The sequence below is a fragment of the Caenorhabditis remanei genome, chromosome IV (genome assembly GCF_010183535.1).
Source record: "Caenorhabditis remanei strain PX506 chromosome IV, whole genome shotgun sequence".
Classification (NCBI taxonomy): domain Eukaryota; kingdom Metazoa; phylum Nematoda; class Chromadorea; order Rhabditida; family Rhabditidae; genus Caenorhabditis; species Caenorhabditis remanei.
Window position 1 is genome coordinate 7,917,606 of NC_071331.1, and position 20,378 is coordinate 7,937,983.

At 37.5% G+C, this 20,378-nt stretch overlaps 7 protein-coding genes across 7 annotated transcripts; 3 read left to right on the forward strand and 4 right to left on the reverse strand.

Annotated features, from left to right (window-relative positions):
• Window positions 1–221: 221 nt before the first annotated feature.
• Window positions 222–509, reverse strand: GCK72_012820 (uncharacterized protein; the record flags this gene model as incomplete). Its single annotated transcript, XM_003088545.2, has 2 exons — window positions 222–384; window positions 439–509. 2 exons carry the CDS (start codon window positions 507–509, stop codon window positions 222–224), a joined length of 234 nt encoding a protein of 77 aa, XP_003088593.2.
• Window positions 510–1,364: 855 nt separating this feature from the next.
• Window positions 1,365–3,799, reverse strand: GCK72_012821 (uncharacterized protein; the record flags this gene model as incomplete). The annotated part of the gene is made up of 5 exons (XM_053729427.1): window positions 1,365–1,551; window positions 1,599–1,738; window positions 3,249–3,352; window positions 3,400–3,502; window positions 3,722–3,799. The coding sequence occupies 5 exons, from the start codon at window positions 3,797–3,799 to the stop codon at window positions 1,365–1,367; spliced, it is 612 nt and encodes a 203-aa protein (XP_053584199.1).
• On the forward strand, window positions 2,191–2,565 carry GCK72_012822 (uncharacterized protein; the record flags this gene model as incomplete). Its single annotated transcript, XM_003088542.2, has 2 exons — window positions 2,191–2,309; window positions 2,415–2,565. The coding sequence occupies 2 exons, from the start codon at window positions 2,191–2,193 to the stop codon at window positions 2,563–2,565; spliced, it is 270 nt and encodes an 89-aa protein (XP_003088590.2).
• A 19-nt stretch (window positions 3,800–3,818) lies between the features above and the next one.
• GCK72_012823 (uncharacterized protein) lies at window positions 3,819–6,700 on the reverse strand (the record flags this gene model as incomplete). The annotated part of the gene is made up of 3 exons (XM_053729428.1): window positions 3,819–4,096; window positions 5,427–5,522; window positions 6,451–6,700. The coding sequence occupies 3 exons, from the start codon at window positions 6,698–6,700 to the stop codon at window positions 3,819–3,821; spliced, it is 624 nt and encodes a 207-aa protein (XP_053584200.1).
• Window positions 6,701–6,950: 250 nt separating this feature from the next.
• GCK72_012824 (uncharacterized protein) lies at window positions 6,951–10,302 on the forward strand (the record flags this gene model as incomplete). The annotated part of the gene is made up of 5 exons (XM_053729429.1): window positions 6,951–6,978; window positions 9,071–9,728; window positions 9,771–9,852; window positions 9,895–10,011; window positions 10,060–10,302. 5 exons carry the CDS (start codon window positions 6,951–6,953, stop codon window positions 10,300–10,302), a joined length of 1,128 nt encoding a protein of 375 aa, XP_053584201.1.
• A 4,435-nt stretch (window positions 10,303–14,737) lies between these two features.
• Window positions 14,738–18,154, forward strand: GCK72_012825 (uncharacterized protein; the record flags this gene model as incomplete). The annotated part of the gene is made up of 4 exons (XM_053729430.1): window positions 14,738–15,099; window positions 15,150–15,847; window positions 15,895–17,226; window positions 17,748–18,154. The coding sequence occupies 4 exons, from the start codon at window positions 14,738–14,740 to the stop codon at window positions 18,152–18,154; spliced, it is 2,799 nt and encodes a 932-aa protein (XP_053584202.1).
• On the reverse strand, window positions 17,997–20,022 carry GCK72_012826 (uncharacterized protein; the record flags this gene model as incomplete). Its single annotated transcript, XM_053729431.1, has 2 exons — window positions 17,997–18,136; window positions 19,905–20,022. The coding sequence occupies 2 exons, from the start codon at window positions 20,020–20,022 to the stop codon at window positions 17,997–17,999; spliced, it is 258 nt and encodes an 85-aa protein (XP_053584203.1).
• Window positions 20,023–20,378: the final 356 nt, after the last annotated feature.

A 20,378-nucleotide genomic window follows, 5' to 3' on the forward strand; every position in this document is an offset into this window, starting at 1 on the left:
TTTACCTAAACTAGAGAATACAAAAGTTAACACAGAGTTTATGAGATTTTAGACGGATTAAACGAAATGAATATACACGAAATGGTAGGATAATCAAGTGATAAAATGACTAGTGAGTATCGATTAGTTACAGATTAAATTGAATTCAAAATAATGAGAATGTTTTCAAAAGACCAGTATATACATTAACAAATCGCATCAACTCCAACTGGCGTATGAAGCTAACGGGCATGACGACGATGCGGTGGAACGTTCTGTCTCTGGTTTCTTCCTCGACGCGGGTTCGCTTCGTCACCCTCCCGGGAATCATTCTGGCGGCGGTGACGGCGGTTCGGTGGCGGTGGAGGCTTGTTGATGACGGCGCGTTCCCCTAGACGCCGAAATCTGAAATTTTAGATGATATTGAGGTGGAAGAGTTGAAATGAAACAAAAACTTACAATACGGCACAAGCAGAGAGCACGGCGAGGATGAAAGCGAATTCAATTATGCTTTCGAAGGTGATAGCCATTGTTCTGTCGATCGTCGTCTGTAACAAGATTATTATTTTAAAATCAGGTATTTCGAGGTAATATGAGAAACACGAGTAGACAAACTTTTCACTAAAAACCAGAAATTTCAGTCATACTTGTCATTTGACGGGTGGAAATTTTTTTTTTAATTTTTGCACACCAAAAATAATTTTCAAGTGCTTTTTTATCACTAAATTCACTGTAGAACTAATAAAAATCGTGAATTCAGTCGAATTTTTGCAGAAAATGCCCCAAAAACCACTTTTTCAAAAATTACTGCTGAAAAAAACATGTTTTTCGAAAAAAGTCGCTTCACCCGGGCCGATCGGGCCGACCGGATTGACCGGGCCGGCGAAAATTTGGAAATCGGCCCGGGCGCCCGTGACAAGTATGATTTCAGCGAAAAATTGCAGAAAAACAATGAGTAATAAAGCAGGCGGTTGTGAAGCGGAACATTTTCTGGTTTTATTTTGACTTTTTGAGCAAAAACCCGAAGAAAAACGTTAAAAAATCAGAGAAAATGCTGAAAAATGACTCGAAAAACACAAATGATGATTAATAAATTAAAGGCGCAAAAATGGCGCCAAAATCAAATTTCGATAAAATACTTCTTTTCCGGAAGGTTGTAGGCCTACATGTAGGTCTGCTCTCCACCGGCTTCAGTCAAAAAGAAATAAGCAAAACACTGATTTATTACAAAGTGCAAAAGTTTTACATGAAATTCATAGTTACATGAGTGAATTATACAAGAAATGTCAGCATAATCAAGTGATAAAATGATAATTGAGTATTGATTAATTACAGATTAGATTATATTTAAAATAATGGGATTGTTTTCGAACGACTCGTACACATCAAAGAACTGCATCAGGTCCAACGGCAGGGCGTGCCCACGTATTAGGATCTTGCTGTGAATGTACAAACTGCCGATGCTCGATCATTCGTATGTTTTCCGGGTTTTCCTCATCGTTTCCTTCACGATTTCGATTCCTCTCCCTTCGCCTCCTATCCGCTGCAGTTCGATCTTGACATCCACACTTGCTGAAAAATAAATAGTTTTGAATGCGAAGTTGCCAAGAAAAACTCACCGTGTGATAAAAAAGGACACGACACAGACGGCGATAACACTTAGAAAACCGAGAATACAAATGCCCAGCGTCCAATCAAAGTCATTTTTATCACCTACGAGCCATTTCAGATCGACATCCATTGTTGTGTCGATCGTCGTCTGCAATAAAAGAAAATATTTTTGAAACTAAACGGAAGTAAGGAGAGGGAAACTAGATTGTATAGAAAACCAAAATTCTAACTATTTTTCATCTGGAAAACTGTAAAAATATCATGAAAACAACGAGAAAAACGAAGGAAAATGATTGAAAAATTGGGAAAAGCTGATAAATAAATTAAAGGCGCATGGTATTTCGAGCCAACGATATCTCGACACGAACGGCGCGAAATTTGAATTTTGATTTATTTCATTTTTCAGAGACAATTATTTTATTGTTTCATGAATTTCGGCACGATTTCTATCAAGTCGATATGAATTTTATCATAAAAATCGAAAATTGAGCTCTCAATTGCTCTTGAAAGCAACAATTTCCTATTTTCTAATCGTTTTCTTTCTTTATAAATCTATTTTAATCTTTAAAACATAACTAAAATACAATTTTTCAGACCACAATGGATAATATGATACATGTTGATGATGAAGACACGTGGAAGTCCGTTATGCCCGTCTATGGACCAGCTGCCGGAGTCACTTTCCTTGTCGCCGCCGGCTCATTTTTGTATTTCGGATAGTGAGTTCACAGAAATTGTAAAACTTACGTAGTGTTCTGAGCAGTTTTCATTGCTGGAATCACTCATTTTCTGCTAGAAACTCCCAAAAACCTTTGAATTTTCAGCAAAATGTACAAAAAACACAAAGCCCGCCAAGCAGCGATCGCCGAATCGAAACGACAAAACGAGGAGAATCGAGAGAATCATGAGGCGATGAGACAAGAAAGAGAGCAAAGTCAACCGAGAGATATGCCGATTGAAATGCAAACTTTCTAATTTTGAGGCCTTATTTGTAATTTTTCGGATAATATTGTAGCGAAAACTGTTAAACTGGAATTTGATATCCCATGTAATATGATTATTCTCATAATTTCTTGTATATTGTAATCTGTAATTCACCCTAACTTGTTTATTCTGCCATTTCTTGTATTTTATTACTCATTTTTCATAAAATTTCTTCACTTTTCAGTTATTTTCTTTATTTTGCTCATAAATTTTCCAAAATCAAAATCTCTCTACGCTTTTATACGAAAACAAATAGTGACCGTTTTTTCTCAATTTTCATCCGCTTTTCATCATTTCATTCCTTCGGAACACTAAAAACGCCCCGCCGCCGCTCCTCTCTCCGCGTCCGCCATCGCCCGTGAGATGTCGGCTGCTTCGTTTGCCTCTATTTATAAGTAAATCGACTTCCTTTTACTGGTTGCCGACGGTCCGGCTTGCAGGGTCTCCAAGTGTGTGTGTGTGTGTGTTTTCAGGAGTCCGCTCGGTAGTCCGCTCGGTTCCAATCCCTATCTTTGACCCTGCGGCACTTTGACCGTCGTTTTATAAAAATAATCACTTTTTATTGATAAGAGAAACTTAAAATCTGTTCATTGTATTGGTAACCGACATTGTTGAGTCTTCAATTTTCTGAAACAAATCCAGTTTTTTTCATATATTTGATGTCTAAAATGTACCTTTCGTCTGCAAATGAGTTTTCTAAACTCCTTCCGAATAGTGTGATTCATAGTGATATAGATAAGTGCAGGGCATCCATGATTCACAGACCAGCAGATTTGACCTATAATTTTGTTAATTGGGTGTAATTTTCAAAATACGAAAACTTACCCATCAGCAAAATCCATGGGTCAGGAGTGATCAGAGTGAAAGAATTATAGACAAGAGCGCATACTGTATTGAAGAAACAAATGATGATGCATTGAACGATTATCTGAAAAAAAAAATCAACAAATTTTTGGAACGAATGACTCGATTGAGAATGGAAGTGCTGACTTTGTTAACTGTATGATGCTTATATACGATTTCTCGGTTTTCAGATTTTCACTGTTTCAGAAGGCTCTGAATCGGCTTCTGAAAAAACTTGTTTCCAATGCATATCAGTTCATGCCTCAAACATTTTTTCAAGAAAATCCTCATAACCTCCACTCACCGCGGCCGACGCCTTCGACTTCTGTCCTCTTGCCACTTTCCTCACTTTCAGAAAATAAGCCACGTAGAACACGCCCATAATGCTCACAAAAATCCAATTACCTATTCCATGCTTGAGGAGTATTCCGATAGTAGTCCGTCGCCTCTTCCGTAGGAGTCTCCATAGCCAATGGATCAGGGAACCATGCCATTCCAATCGAGTTGAAGCATACTGTTGGGGTGAAGAAGAACCAGAAAATGAAGTAAATTACGATGAGGAATATGGATAGATAGGCGAGTTTCCCGTCGATAATGTGGGAGTATTCGGGGAGAGTGATGAAGACGATTCGGTTGATGAAGAGGAGGAGAGTGCAGGCACAAGAAGTGCACCAAGTGGCTGGAAATCATATTTTAATTACTAAATGACTAATGATAAATTTTGTTCGGTTTCAAAAGGATAGTATCTTTTTGAGCTTATACAACCATTCATTGAGTTTTTTGTCGTGGTTGGAAGGGTCTCATAGTTGAAATCATGAAAAACCGTAGTAAGAAATTTGAAACCGTAGTAAAATACGGGATTTCACCCATTTAAACTACGAGACCCATCTGAACAAATTCCATGCGCCTTGCTGTAAGGATACAGTAACCGTCAACCGAATTTCAGTTTCAGAATGTTTTGATATAGGATATTTGATAACCAATATTTAATATGTCAGGTTTTGGAAAACGAGCACCTATTAAAAACATGATGTGCTTATCTATGATGTCCTGCTAACACAGAATTTAGAAATTTGTCTCTAATTCCCATACAAAGCTTTTGATGGCAAAAGTTGTTCGATACTTTCTGAAATTGTGGGAGACCTTCATGGTATTTAGAGGAAAATACTCTTTCAATAAAGACTGTTAATGCCTATTTGTTTTATTTGAAGATTGTAACTAGAATTCGGATTTTGAAAAGTTGACTCATTTTTCTCAATAAAATGATGTCATAACTTATCACGAATAATGCATTCTAGAACTACATCATCCGTTTACGTATTGAAAAAAAAACATGAATAGAGCCACTCACAATCAGTATGATTTTTCTTCCATACGCTTCTCATCATCTAACTGGAAACACTTTCTTTCGGTTTCAAAATAAAAGTAATTGAAATCTGATTTCACAATTTGGTGATTCACTTCACAAAAAAAACCTGCAGATCATTTGTTTATTTTTAACTGATTAGTATTGGTTTTTTTCAAGTCTCTTTTTGCTCATTATAAAAATTATTCCAATAATACAAAGCATCCTTTCTAGTAACTTCCAGATAGTTTAGATAACCAGCAGAGTTGCATGGAATTCCGACTTCCGGGCATTTTTTTCATTCCGACTTCCGAATTCCGGATAAGAAATTTTCACTTCCATGCAACTCTGATAACCAGTACCAAAGTGTATTATATCAGTGTTTATCGATTGAATTTCATTATCAGAATGTTTTGAAACTGAGTAATTCTAATTACCCAGATTCAACGAAAGGTGTCAGGTTAGTTGATTCGTAATTTTCAGAAGAGTTACGTATTCTACATAGCCTAACTCACATTTACATATTGAAAGAGTTGAATGTTTCGTATGATTTTTATCTTGCCAGCGAAACTAAAAGTGTTAGTAGAGTTCATCACTTACCTAGCTTTCAAAACACAAAAAATTTTAAATGGATATACATAAACCTTGATTTTAAAAAACTCACTTAACACAAACATTCCAGTGACATAAATGAACTCTGGGTACGCACAAAAGACAGCTCCTTTGATGAAAAGTGGTCCACTGATGAGACAACTGCATGCTGAAAATTATTTAGTTCTTAAGACATTCGAAGGCGCTGCGTCTATGAAGATGGAAAAAATAAGTGGAGAACTTGAATCAGTAAACTTTGACACATTTCGATTTTTTTGAAAAAATGTTTCAGTTTTCCATACAGGTCAAAAATGTGAGGACTGTGATGACATGGTCCAATGAGGAAACCAAGAAGAGAATCTCCATTTAGAGTATTAGAGAGCCCAGAACCACCCGAGAGGCTTGAAATTTGTGAAGTGTTTAGATTGAATGAAGAAGCTATGTAGTTTCTCTGATCGAGCATTTTTCTGTGCAAGTATAATCTCTAGATAGGATTTAGAACGCAGTACAGTAATTTTCCCCGAATACTGACTAATTTAAATCGGAAATGGGAGGAAACGCTTAACTGATAGAGAGTGTCCGTATCATGTTCAAATATAAGTTACTAGCAGAAATTGCATTCTGCAGACTATTCATGACTCCATGAAACACTATCCAAGTTTCAAACCAAGTGATTCGCACAATTATAAATAGAAAATTTGAAAACAAAACCGTTTCAAAAAGTTGATTTATATAAAGTACGGACAGTATTTGATAGTCGGCAAAGACAAACGAGAATTTCTATTGAATTGTACTGAAAAAGTGCACGACGAGGAGCGGTTTTTTTGCACTTTGAGGTCTCGTAACTCGCTTCAGACTGATTTTCGGACCTCGCTCCAATACGATTTTCCCTTTTTCATGGTTCTCTGAATCGATTTATAAAAAGAAATCTTCAATTTCGGAATAGTGGTGACCCGTTTAACCATCTGGGACAATAATTGTAGCTTACAGCTTACACATCGAGCAAAAATAAAACACTCTTCCACGTCTTCTATGAATTACCAAACATCCTATGGCAATATTCTTGCACCGAACTACTCTACTCTTTCCCTCCCCACCTGTAGCAGTCATATCCACCAGTGCCAACATCACAATAATCTTATAACACGCATGTCTGATCAGTTTAGTCTTGAATATAATATAGAGAATCGGTGGGTACAGTAACTCAATGAACACTCCGAATACAGTAATCGGATAACCCAGTAGGGGTCGTTTCAGTCCTGTTTCCAACCATTCGGATTGAGATTTCCAGGAGCAATTGTAGAATGGGATGGATTCAACACTTCCGTAATACAATAGACGATTCATTTCTTTTTTTTTGTTGAAAGATGTTCCGAGACCTGCTTTTATATCATTTTTTATACTGATGTTAGGTGTTAGTTCCTGGAAGATTTTATTATTATTGTAGGACATATTTGAGCGTCAAAACGTGTTATTCTGCTCGGATAGAATAGAGTCAATTTAGTGAAAAAAGAGAGTCTAGACCTCTCGCTTCGTTATAAAATATGACCGATTTTCGGTTCTTCCTCTGAATTGAATAATGACACATTGAGAACGCATGTACTTCGTTACGTCTCACATTATAGGTAACATGTCTCACTTGATAACTATTTTTTAAACCGGGAAACTTATAAAACAATTAACCTTTGTGTTTCTTTTTTCGAGAAAGACATATCAAGAAAATACCTATTAGTACTAGATTGTAATAAAATTGAATGCAAATTCAGAATAATAAAACTTGTTTGAAACATGCGAAAATGTACTGTAAGAGGAGTTATTCGGTACAGTTTTCTAGAAGATCTTACATTCATTTTTTTCCTTCAAGGGAAGCCCTCAAAGTTTTTCAAGCGACTCAAGAATACGGTCCCTGATACTTTCGAATTTGTAGACTACGAATCTGAAATAAAAGTCTGCTAAATCTTTCTGAAAACCGAGTTATGAGCCAACACAATTTACTCTTGGTAAAGCAATGGTTAACAGGAAATTGGAAGACCCTTGTTAGCAGATTGTCATTTTTCGATATTGTACTTGTGACGCTAATGAAACAGAAAGATCCAACTGTAATTCCAAATTCTTTGGAAAAAATTGAAACGACTAAAATTGCCAATAAAATAGTTTTGTTTCCAACATCAAACAGAGCAATTACCGTTCATGAAGTATTTATAGAAGATCTCACGAGGATTTGAATTTTATTTTAGTTCAAAGAAATAGGTGGAGAACAATATATATTACCATTTTAAAACTGTTTCAACATTACCAGACAAACGAGTAACAATTTGTTTTGTCGATAACGATAGAACACAGGTGAAAAGTATTGTTAATCTTCTAGTCTCATTATAACTTTGCTTCATATTTTGGAAATCTGAAAGTTGAGCGTGTTTTTTTATTTTCCAAAGCATTTGAGATTAAAAAGTAATTTCTAGTGTTTATTCGATTTTTTTGACAGAAGCATGAAAAAATGGAGAGTTCTGAGAATTTATATCACATTTTCGAAAGAACGTGTATTTCATTGCTCCGTTAGCAAAACTCATAAATTTAAATACACTCTACAAGATTTCGAATTTTGGCGAGTATACCACAAAAGTTTATATTCATACTTAGGATTGAAGTATTATTGTTCCTCATCAATTTAAACATCAGTGAAACAGAATTCTGTTCTAAATATTTCAGAATGTATTTCCTCATATCACCTTTTCAACCCTCCTCAGAGCATCAGTCACCTTTTTTCTCTTTTTCTGTGACTAAAACATTGCCATTAAAAACATTTTGTATCAAACATCAAATAGGTAATGGCAAAATGCACGATCCTTATTGAGATCTCATAAAGTTTCAACATTAATATTAATTCAATAAAACCGTTAGAATTATTTTTCAACTGATTGAAAACTGACCCCTCGTTCAGATAGGTAGTTTCCAGATTCTAGCAAAATGTAATATTCAGTTAAACCTATTTTAGCATGAGCACACGAGTGAGAACGTGCGCCACTTTGATTATTTCACTTTCTGTAACTTGTGAAACATCGTTATCTGAAAAATAACAACATTTGACTATTGGAAGAGTAAATACAGAAATTTTCAACTGGTTCCCAGAGAAATGTTGTGGTTTCAGAAACCCATTAAAAAGAAACGGAAAAACATTTTTGGACGTTCTATTTGTTAATTTAGAAGTTACTAAGCACGTTGTTTCTAATCAAAACCAAGAAAGACCACCGAGATAATCATATTCATGAATTCTGAATATAGGCGGGGTGCCCTTATAATACAGTATTTACGGTATCCTTCAGTCGATCGAAGCACCTCGTTTTGTTGGCTCTGTTCGACAATAGCGGGACAATGGAGAACAAGCGGGACAATCCCCGAACAAGCGGGACAATCACCGATTGAACGGGACAATCACCGATTGAACGGGACAATCACCGAATGAACGGGACAATCCCCGAATATCCCCGAATAATCACCGATTGAACGGGACAATCACCGAATGAACGGGACAATCCCCGAATGAACGGGACAATCCCCGAATGAACGGGACAATCACCCAACTGATACACTCATCACATTTTTAGTACTTGTGCCTATTTCTTTTTCTGTTTTTTGTTATCGAAAGAAGTTATTACAGTCATTTATTTATTTAATTGTTTGAGTAATAATGCAAAAATAACAAAAGGCTAATTTAAGCAGCAGAAGTTCTTCCACGTGCTCCTCTTCTTGCAGTTCCTCGATTTCCTCCACGTGCTCCTCTTCTTGCAGTTCCTCGATTTCCTCCACGTGCTCCTCTTCTTGCAGTTCCTCGATTTCCTCCACGTGCTCCTCTTGTTGCAGATCCTCGATTTCCTCCACGCGCCGCTCCTGTTGGCGATCCTCGATTTCCTCTACGTGTCGCACCTGTTGGCGATCCTCGATTTCCTCTACGTGTCGCACCTGTTGCCGATCCCTGGTTTCTTCCACGCGCCGCTCCTGTTGCCGATCCTCGATTTCCTCCACGCGCCGCTCCTGTTGCCGATCCTCGATTTCCTCCACGTGTCGCACCTGTTGCCGATCCCTGGTTTCTTCCACGTGCTCCTTTTGTTCCACGGGTTCGCTCATCTCCAAAGGAATTTCCATGGACACTCCGGAAGTCCAAGAAAATGTCGACAATTCAACGGAAACGGTATTCATCACAATCCAGTAGTCTTACATGCCTTGACCAGTTACAGAATTCGTCAAAATTGGAGCACGTGGGAAGTAATTCTGCTCAATTCCCGATAGTGGAGCACGGTCACAACTTCGTCTACAGTACGTCTCTTGAGCTTCGCGTAGGCGCCGAAATTGCAATCGACGCAATCATCCAGTCCAGGTTCCTTATTGTCATTTATAACCACAATAGACGCTTATTTAGATTTGACACATACATCCATTCTAATGGAACAGGGAATCGAGAGGAAATTCATTTTTTGATGTCTATCCGTGAAGAGTTTGGCGTAAGTGGTACATAAGTGTTACTTCAACATTTTTTTTTCCAGAGCATCGTCAATTCTTTTTTCCGAAGAACTTGGGACACTGAAGAGAGACGAATTTATCCGGCCCTCCCCAATAATTTCATCTCGATTCGCATCCAAGTGCTTCAAGCAGGATTTCAGGTAATTTCATCGCTTGAAACACACACATACACACAAGTACACTTTCAGTGCTTCATCAACAACAGTTGGTTCAAGTTCTTCGAGCACCGACTTCCCCTTTCAAGCATAGAAGCCATTACAATCCGTGGCAGCCACCTCGTTCGTGTACACCTTGACACCGAGGACTACACTGAGGGAGAGGAAATGGTTGAGGATGAAGAGCACACTGAAGGAGAGGAAATGGCTGAGGATGAAGAGTACACTGAAGGAGAGGAAATGGCTGAGGACGAGGATTTTACTGAAGAAGAATAACCCATTAATGATAATTAAATAAATAAATGACTGTAATAACTTCTTTCGATAACAAAACAGAAAAAGAAATAGGCACAAGTATTAAAAAATGTGATGAGTGTATCAGTTGGGTGATTGTCCCGTTCATTCGGGGATTGTCCCGTTCAATCGGTGATTATTCGGGGATATTCGGGGATTGTCCCGTTCAATCGGTGATTATTCGGGGATATTCGGGGATTGTCCCGTTCATTCGGTGATTGTCCCGTTCAATCGGTGATTGTCCCGTTCAATCGGTGATTGTCCCGCTTGTTCGGGGATTGTCCCGCTTGTTCTCCATTGTCCCGCTATTGTCGAACAGAGCCGTTTTGTTTCTCATCAAATTAAAAAGACACTGAAACTTAACTTTTTTTCAAAATGCCTCTCTCTCCCCCAATCACCGCCCTTCCGTCCCCAACGGAGCATCAATCACTTTTCTCTTCGTTTCTTCTTCTTCACTCACTTCAAATTCAATTTTATCTCCTCTGTTATCAGTATCAAAAACCTATTTCGTACTCCCGCCAATTTATTTTCCCATTGTTCTACCGGTGTTTCTTCACCCAAAACGAAAACTTTCAAAATGATATTTCATTTCGAAATAGTATCGCCACTAGTAGCAGATGCGGAGGGTGTGAGTCGTCTCCCTCTCCGCGGGGTACACTTTGCGGGGAGAGAGAAATAGTACACAAATGGAAGAGAGTCGAGACATTTCTCCACACAAATTTCTACGTAACCGTCTGAATCTCTCGTCTCTCTTCTATTCGTGTTGTCTCTCCAATGGAACATATTGAAGTATTGCAACGAATAAGAAAACTCGGCTTTCTTTTTATTTTATACTGATTGCGCCAATTTAAAATTATATTATTGTAAAATATGGACGTATACTAATCATTTTATGGAAATGTTGAAACAAACTTGTGTTGTTTTATTTATTTGAGAAAAACTCGGAGCCTAACTTTATATTTTATATTATTTTAAAACTCACTGTTTCAATGAAATTTCAAACGTTTTTAATTTTTCAATACCAAACTCTTTCGTTGACTCTTATTTTTTAGATAGACCCAGGTCCGGAAAATGTTTGAAGGCCCGGCTTAAAAATGACCCTATTTTTAGAATTTTTTTTGGATTAAAAAAAAATTTTCTTTGAAAATGTGAAAATTTTTGTTGAATTTTCAGAATTTCCTTTAATTCTGAATGATAGTCGAACATTTGACTTTTTTGTGAAAAAATTTGAATTCTGAATATAGGCGCCAAGAAAAATTTCCTCCCTTCAAAGTCTTGACTCATTTTTTCATTCTTCCCAAAACTATCTGTTCCACCGAGTTCTAATTTGAGCCCCCTAATTTTTTAGGGTAATTCCAAAAGGTTTTTCTCACCCTCTTATTATTAATTTGTTTGCACACGTGAATTAGGTCTGGTAATTGGGGGCTGTGGTCTAGGACTACACTCTCACTACGTCCTTTTTATTCACCCTATCTGCTCAAATCCATCAAATCTCATTTATGGGTACCACCTTCCCCCCTCAAAGAGTAAGATTTTGAGTATTTTATAAATGTACTCATTGTTTCAATGAATTGTCATTGCTTTTGATGAATCTTATACCATATTACTCGCCAGATAAGTTTATTGAGTTACAAAACTATCTGTTTCATCGAGTTTTCATTTGAGCCCCCACATTTTTTAGAGTGGTATTAAGGCATCATCAATAATTTTTTATTTGTACTACTCATGAATTGGGTGTGGTGCAACCAGTTTAATTGGGGTCTTCCTTATTCACCCTATCTGCTCAAATTCATCTTATCTCATCTACACATTGTCTTCCTTGCTTTCTTTCCCGCGATTTACACTACTCTACGCAAATACAGTCAATTCACATTATTACAATTAGGCTCTCTCATTTTTCAATATGATTGACAGTCTCTCCTCAAATAAACCAATTAGCACTCATAAATCCATCTAATATTACACATTCACTCATCCAATTCCTCCTCTTCATCTGCTGTAATCCATATTGCCTTATATGTATGTTTTGTATCTTTTATTATTCTCTTATTTACCTTCATGCGCATTTATAACTGTTCGGTTTCTATAGATTCTTATTGCTGTGGGATTTTGAGTAGTTATTCGATTCGCGTTTAATTTGCTATTATCTACCTTAATAATTTCCTATTTCAGTATCATCGTTTACTTTTAATTTTTCGTTTTGCATAATTTTGCGAACAGTACACTGGATCAAAAGTTTTTAATAGTGTTTTAGTTTTGAATGTTCCACTTGTCACGCTCTGATGCCTATTTTTATAGTTTTAGACAGAGCATGTTATCTAAGATAAATTTTTTTGAAACAAATCACGATCCTGTCTATAGATTCCTATTACTGTGGGAATGAGTAGTTTTTCCATTCGCATTGAGTTTACTATTCTCCTGTATCTCAATAATTTCATGTTTCAGTAACATCATTTACTTTCTATTTTTCATTTTCTATATTTTCGTACGACTTTATCTAAATCAGCTTTGTATGTTCCACTTGTCACGCTCTGATGCCTATTTTTATAGTTCCAGACAGAAAAAGTTATCTCATTTTTAAATACATCAAGGTCCAGTCTCCGAGAATTGATTGTCTTGAACAGTCGGGTTCAATTTCAACTTTTTGAATCTAATTTCTTTGAGTGGTTTTGTGTAGAACAAAAACTTGCTCATGTCCTTTTGGAATGTTTGTTCTCAACTATTTTGGTTTTCCGAGTGGAACTTTTCCATACTGTTCGATAAAAATCCAAATTCATGTTTCATTCAACTTTCATCCATTCGAATGATGATTCATTGGAATTCGGTCCAGAACTAACAAACCCGTATCATCTCTTTCCTCGTTTTTTGTCTTCTCTTTCCTTCCAAAACGATTAAATTAGGAAATTTTTTTTATTATTGCTTCTTCTTGCTGCTTATTGCTAATCATGCTAACCTTCTGATCTGAACTATACATTCTTGCGTTAACATGGATATTTTGAAATTCAAAATTCTTCTTTCAAACTTCTTTTTCATAATTCTATAAACCTTTTGAATTTCTGAAAAAGTAACTAAACCCTATTTCTTTCTTGCTTTTCTGTGTCTGAACGCTTTTCCAACTTTCTATTCCCTGCTTCAGATAAAACATTAAAATAACGATTTTCGAATTTAGTGATCGCAGGGTACTTTCTTACTCATAAAAGATATCTCCTTATAATGACTCATATAACCCATTCCCATGACCTCTTCTATTCCTCCTGTTCTTCTGTTGACACCCACCTTCTCTCATTTGCATCGTGAGTGTAGTTTTGCTCAAATCGTTTCCCAACATCTTTATTTCAATGCTTCAAAGTAATTTAGTCCCAAAATTTGCTGTTTCAGTAACGGCATTTTCTAGTTTGAATAATTCTTTATCTTTGATAATGAGATAGTCAAAATAGAATTTCATTGCAATGTTAACTTTTTGTTTTTAAACTTTAAAAAGTAATTTTATGTTCATTTTCTGCTAGAAACTACCCAAAAGTTTAGTGAATTTTCACAGTAAGATTCCAAACCACTGTTTCCGTTGAGTTACTTGTTCTGTACTGAATTTTCATTTTCGTTAGACAATTTGGCAAGTATAGTAGATAACCGTTCCAAAACATTCCCTTGAAGAGAAAAAATGTCACATTTTTGCTTTGCTTCGCGTAGTCATTACTGTAGAATTCATCAATAGCGGGTCGGCTTATTTCTAATGTAAGTATCACAGCAGTTTCAGTTATATCATATCAAATTGGTTTGATATTGTTGAGCAGTTGATCATAGAACTTTGTTCATGACATTTCCACCTTTTTTCGGTAACAACTTTATGTCATTTTCAAGACTGTGTAATCGACTGTTCCTTTTTTCAGACTTGCAAGATTCCGGCCCGGCCCGGATTTGAATTTTTGAACCTTTTTCACCACAATTTTTTTTTTCAAAAATATTTTTTCTACAAATTTTCCATATTTTTTCTCAAGTACATTTCTCAAACACCTTTGACATCTACAGAAAATTGATTTTAGAACTTTTTTGGGAAAAAATCGGAAAATTTTCGAAAAAAAATTGAATTTTTTCAGTACTGAAATTCCGGGTCGGGCAATAATGGCATTAATTTTTTGAAACAAGATTTTTTGACTCTTCGCCAGTGTCATTTCCCAATGGTTTCAGTTGAGTTAGTTGCACTGTACCAAATTGTTAGAGTTTCAAAAACAGTCAATAGCCATTCAACATCCTTCCTTCAAAATAATAAATTTCCTATAGCTTTTCTTTGATAGTTTCCTACACATCACCGTTACCTTTATGCACCTTACCCCTTTGACTCTACAATTACTGTTGCATACTCTCTTTTTTCTCTCGCAATTATTTCTGTATTTATTGAAATTCTGTTAATGCAGCACAAATGAATCAACATCCGAATCTAACCCAACCACACTCCAACAACACGGGTAGAGGAGGCAGGAGAAACAATAGGAGAACGCCTAAGAAATCTAATGGAAACCATCCAGACCGCCCATTCAGCTCCGCCTCCAATCACAGTACGAATCAAAATGGGAATCGGAGAAACAACAGAAATTTCAATAGGAATCATCAAGGAGGCGAGCAGGATTCTGGAAATTTCAGACAGAATAATCGGGACTCGATAGCACCAATTGACGAGAATCGGCGGTTCGCGAGTCAGAGTGCTCGGGATTCGGATTATCAGGGAGGACATCGGGATTTATCACCTCATAGTCATAGCGCCAGAGATCACAGTGACACATGGTAAGGAAACAGTTTTCAGATAATTAATTTTAATTCGCTTTTTTTTGCAGGGGTCCTGACGATCGTCGGAGCTACTCCTCTCCCAGGAACAGTGACTGGCACCCAAATGACTTTGAGAATGATGGACAAGGACCATCCAGAATAGACTACGATGACTACAATCAAGGAGGACGTAACAGCTACTCGCCACCGGATAATCGTCAATATGAGAATGAGGATCATTCGAGAAGAAACAACAATTATCGAGAAGAGCAGAGTAATAACAGCAGACTTGATAACCAGGATTCACCACCGGGGAACATCAACACTCCGTCGAAGAAAAAAAAGAAGAGGCCTAATAATACGGCGAGATGGAATAAAGCCCTAAAATTGGAAATTCAAAATGCAAATGGTCAGAGGAGACGTCAACAGCGTACACCTACAAAAAGCGAAGGACCAAGTGCCGGAAGATTTGGGAATGGCGGTTATCAAGAATCTGAAAGGACTGACCAAAACCATGAACGTAGATCAAGAAGCCCAGGGTACCGGAATGCTCCTCCACCGAGTTACGTAAGTCAAGACGTGAGAATTTCTGGGAATCAATCGAGAAGACCGGACTCCTCAATGAGTTCAAGAATGTCTCGTCTAGATCAAAATCAGGATAGGTACCCAGATCAGAGGAGTCAACAGGGCTACTCACCTGTCAGAAGTGAACGACATGGACTGTCTGAGGAAAGATTTGTAAATGACAATGGACGGAATTCTAATGGTAGTTTTGATCAATATATCAATCTTGACTTCAATAATTTTTTTCAGATAGAAACGGTGACATGTTCAACGGCTTCGGGTACAGAGACTCTCCACCGAGATACTTCGAAGGATTTCAAAGCCAAACCGTGCGGAATGACTCCAGGATGTCAAACCGTCCCAACAACCATCACTCGCCACCACGACACCAAGATAGGTTCAGATCATCAGATCACTATCGTAGCAACTCTCCATCGGGACGTTTTAAAGGTTCGGATGCTCATAATGATCAAAGACGATTTGAGAATGGAAATCATGGAAGCTATTCTCCAAATCCACCAAACTGGCAAAACGATGTGAGAGGCAGGTCGGATAGTCCCTGTGGACAAGGCACTTCGAATTTCCGTGAAAACAGTTGGTCGCCAATTCCCGGAGAGAGACGGTGCCGTTCACCAAGTGCACAAAACGGTTATAGCTTGAGGAATAGATCTCCAAGCCCTCGCGGCCAAGGATCCTCGAATTGGCAACCGAGCCCACCGCGTGAACAATTTCGTAACCGTTCACCGAGTGCCCAATGCGGGTATAAGCAGATAAGGAATCGGTCTCTAAGCCCTTATGGACAAGTAAACTCTAACTACCATCAAGACAATTGGCAACCTAGTCCAGAACGATTCCGTAACCGTTCACCAAGTCCAGGTCCTCGTGATGACTGGTCACCAATTCCGGGAGAACGTCGGTGTCGTTCACCAAGTCGGCAATATGAAGATGACACTCAAAGAAACCCAAGGAATATTTGGTCACCCCCACAAAACTGGAACAACCAACAGAGAAATAGGTCTCTGAGCAGACAAGGATCTGGCCCCTCTACTAGCCGCCCATATGATGACAGAAGCCGTGCCCCTAGCTATCAGTATGACCACAGCTCTTTTAGTCCAGAAGGGCAAGGAACGTCAAATTACCGTCAGAATTGTTGGTCACCAAGTCCAGCACCTGCCCTAGGACAACAACTTCAAGAGAGGAACAGATCTGGAAGTCTACAAGGACCAGGTCCATCGTCTCATAGTCGCGACAACAGTTGGTCGCCTATCCCTGGAGAAAGAAGGTACTACCGATCGCCAAGTCCGTACAACCCGCAAAGACGTCATTCCCCAATTCCACAAGGGAATTATCGATCAAGCAGTGTGGAGCCAAGACTGCCAGTTTCCGGTTTCCAGCAATCTGTGGTTCAGTTGCAAAACGAGACACGGTCAGAATCCTCTTACCCGAATGAACGTCAACGAGGGACACCAAAGGATGTGGAGTTGGAGCCAAGGGAGGAAGAAGAAGAAGAACCATTTGATGAGGAAGAGCGCAGAGAACTTTTCGCTGCGTTGATGCGAGAAGAACCGATGAGAAGAATTGGTTAGTTGATTTTTTAAATTGAATTTTAGAGACTTGAAGAAGGGCCAAAATAGAAATAGAACTTATTTGTTTATCCCAAATTTTATGGAATTTTTAAAACGGGTTTTTGCAAAGTTTTAGGTTAGAATTGACAACGTTTTCATTGATTCTTAGAGCTTCCCACGTCACATTGATAGCTGCTGTCTTGCCAATTATTAAAAAGTTTGTGAAACTGGTAAAATTTTACATATCAGTAAGGTGACACAGACTACCGATGATTGTGTCCTAGTCGTTACGATTAGATTTCGCTCAAAGCCGCTCATAAACTTCACCGTTTCAAAAAGGGGATTTGAGTGTTCTAGTTTAAAGGGTATTGATGATACAATTGTGACCGATCCTTCCAAAAATCAGGAACAAGAGAAAAACTAACTTTATTTGACTATTTCAAAATTTATGTAAACCTTGAAACATTTGAACTTTTCTATTGACATCGTGACCATTCCTCCAACTTCTTTCTATTTCCATTAACCGTTAATTTCCAGAACCATCCGACGGAAAGTGGCAGTTGTCAATCACCGAAACCAGCTGTGACCCCTCATTCCTCTGGGACAGACCAGAACCAAAAGGAAAAGTGTCTCAAGCGACACGTCGTTTCGTCACGAAGGACTACGTGAACCCACATCTACGGAACAATTGCATATTCTGCAATGGGAAACACAAACCGGATGAGTGCCCGAATGTGGTTTCCGTCGAGGATCGGAGGGAGATCCTTGCTTTCTACAAGCGATGCATCAGATGTCTCCGTCGTCATCGTGAGGAGCCGTGCCCGAGGAAGAATCATGGAAAATGTTACTATTGCTTCGATGAAGATCCGGAGGAGCCGAAGCATAATTCATCCGTCTGTAGAACTGCATATATACCAGAACATATGCTGGAATCAAATCAGTAGTTTACTGTATATTCATCTGCATCTTTTTCAAGGTTTCTGTTTAATCAAGTGTAATTTTCTCAATCAACTGTGTTTGTTTTCCATGACAATCATGTACTGCTTCATAATAAATTTGATTCTGTTACAACATGAACGGTTTCCGGATGACTGTTTCATATAATAAAAACATTTCCGAGTTCGTAAAGTCGCGGTTTCCACCAATTGACTAATAATAAAAGAGTTTGATTCTATGATCACTACTGTGCTGGATCCCCAAAAGCATTCGTCTATTTTTGGCAATGAAAACATATACAAATATTCTGTTAAACAAAAATTTTGTCACAGATTCACGCATTTTGCAAAGTTTGTTTAATTACGAAACATCTTAAATTAATCTGTCTTGTTATCATTCAAACCAAAAAACTCCATTTCTAATTAATTTTCGGTTAATCGGAATTTCAGTTTCAGTCAGCACTTTTAAATTCCTAATGACTTGTTGAAGATGTTTGACGAACGTAAAGAAACAATGTGTAATATTTTCTTTAAATTTTCATTGCCGCAGATCAAAGATTCTTCGTTGAATGCGGAATTGATGATCTATGTATTCTCGGTTTGCTAGACCAATGATCCTCAGAGAAAACTAAATGAAGTAACAATAATGTTCAATTAATGTACAGAAAGTTCTGTCCAGAAAAGTTCGAAATTGAGGAGCTAAATTGTTTTGAAAAGTGACCTGAGCTTATGGCGATTATTCGATTAGGAAACAATTTTCTAAATTATCGTTCAATTTCAATATTTGAGAAAAAGATCGAACAACCTAAAGTTGTGTTACTATATACAATCATTTTGTTACCAGTAAAATCATCTTGATCAAGATCAGAAAATGGAACTAATAACGTTTTGAAGGATGGATCGGATGGATCCCTTTCTTGATAAACGCGAAATGACATGAGTACAAGGGTGCGAAGCGTAAGGTCCGAAGAAAAATGTATTAATTTTTCCGAGGCGCGTTGCTTTTGCGTCGCGGTTTATACTGAAGGATACAACAAATAACGGTAAAATTTGAATTTAGCACTTAGCCATGTCTTTTTGGCACCTTGCCAACAGCTGTGCGACGGAGCGAGTTTCCGCGACCTCACTTCTTGCATTGCTGTGCAGGAATAATCTAAAAAGTAAGTAATTTAAAGCAAAATACAAGTATTCGAGAATTTTCAAATGTTCTAGTTGAAGTCCACTATCAAAAATTGCTGTTCTGATTGGGCGTGATCGCACAGAATCTAGTGTATGTAAAATTACAGAATTCTTCACGTGATTTCTGTACAATGTTAAAGTTTCACAGATTTGTTAAAGCATAATTCTAAAGTCATGTGCCGTTACCACGAATCGTGTTAATGTTTTTCTGTCCAAAACAAAAAGTTACTGTTTCTAACACACGTGAGAAAAAGAATGTACTCGATGCAATATTCTTCTTGGTTGCAAAATTTCAATTATCATCACACCTGTCATTAATGAGTCCTGGAACGGGAAAATAAAATATTTCTAGATTTGGACACATTTTTTTCAGTTTCCAACAGTGGACATCATCGAAAAAACATTACAGTTAGATTGTAGCGTGCGGGACACCATAAACTTTTAGTGATTTTCGAAATTCAATTTGAAACAGTCTCAATGTGATGGCAAATCCTCCTGAAAATATAAAATGTTTCATGTTAGCTAGTTTAATCTCTTGTATAAATTCCTGATATTCGAATTCTTATTTGTTCCGACTCACCTGCAATATAAGTAAACGTCGGATAGACACAAAACACGGAGCCAATAATCAGCAGGGGACCGGTTATCGAACAACTGCAGGCAGTGGCTGTCATGTCTGTGAAGGCAAGTAGGACCATTATCTTGTAACATGTCATTTTGATGAGTTTTGATTTGAATATGATGTAGAGAATTGGGAGGTAGAGGATCTGAAAACTTATGCAATAAAAACAGCATAATTCCAATCTGTTAAAATAATTATTTCGTGGAGCGACCTAATTAACTATAACATTAATTATTAAAATAGCATCCTTTCAAGTTTTATTGAAACCGGAGAAAAATTATTTTCTCTGTTCCTCCTGCGGTTTCTCCTTCTGTCTTCTCAACTGCTTCTGATTAAAAATTGTAAGCAAGAATAAAGCATATTATAGAAAAGCCCAAAAGCTTTAAAGATCTAATAAAAACATAATCATGTCTGCGTTTTTCAGTTTCACTA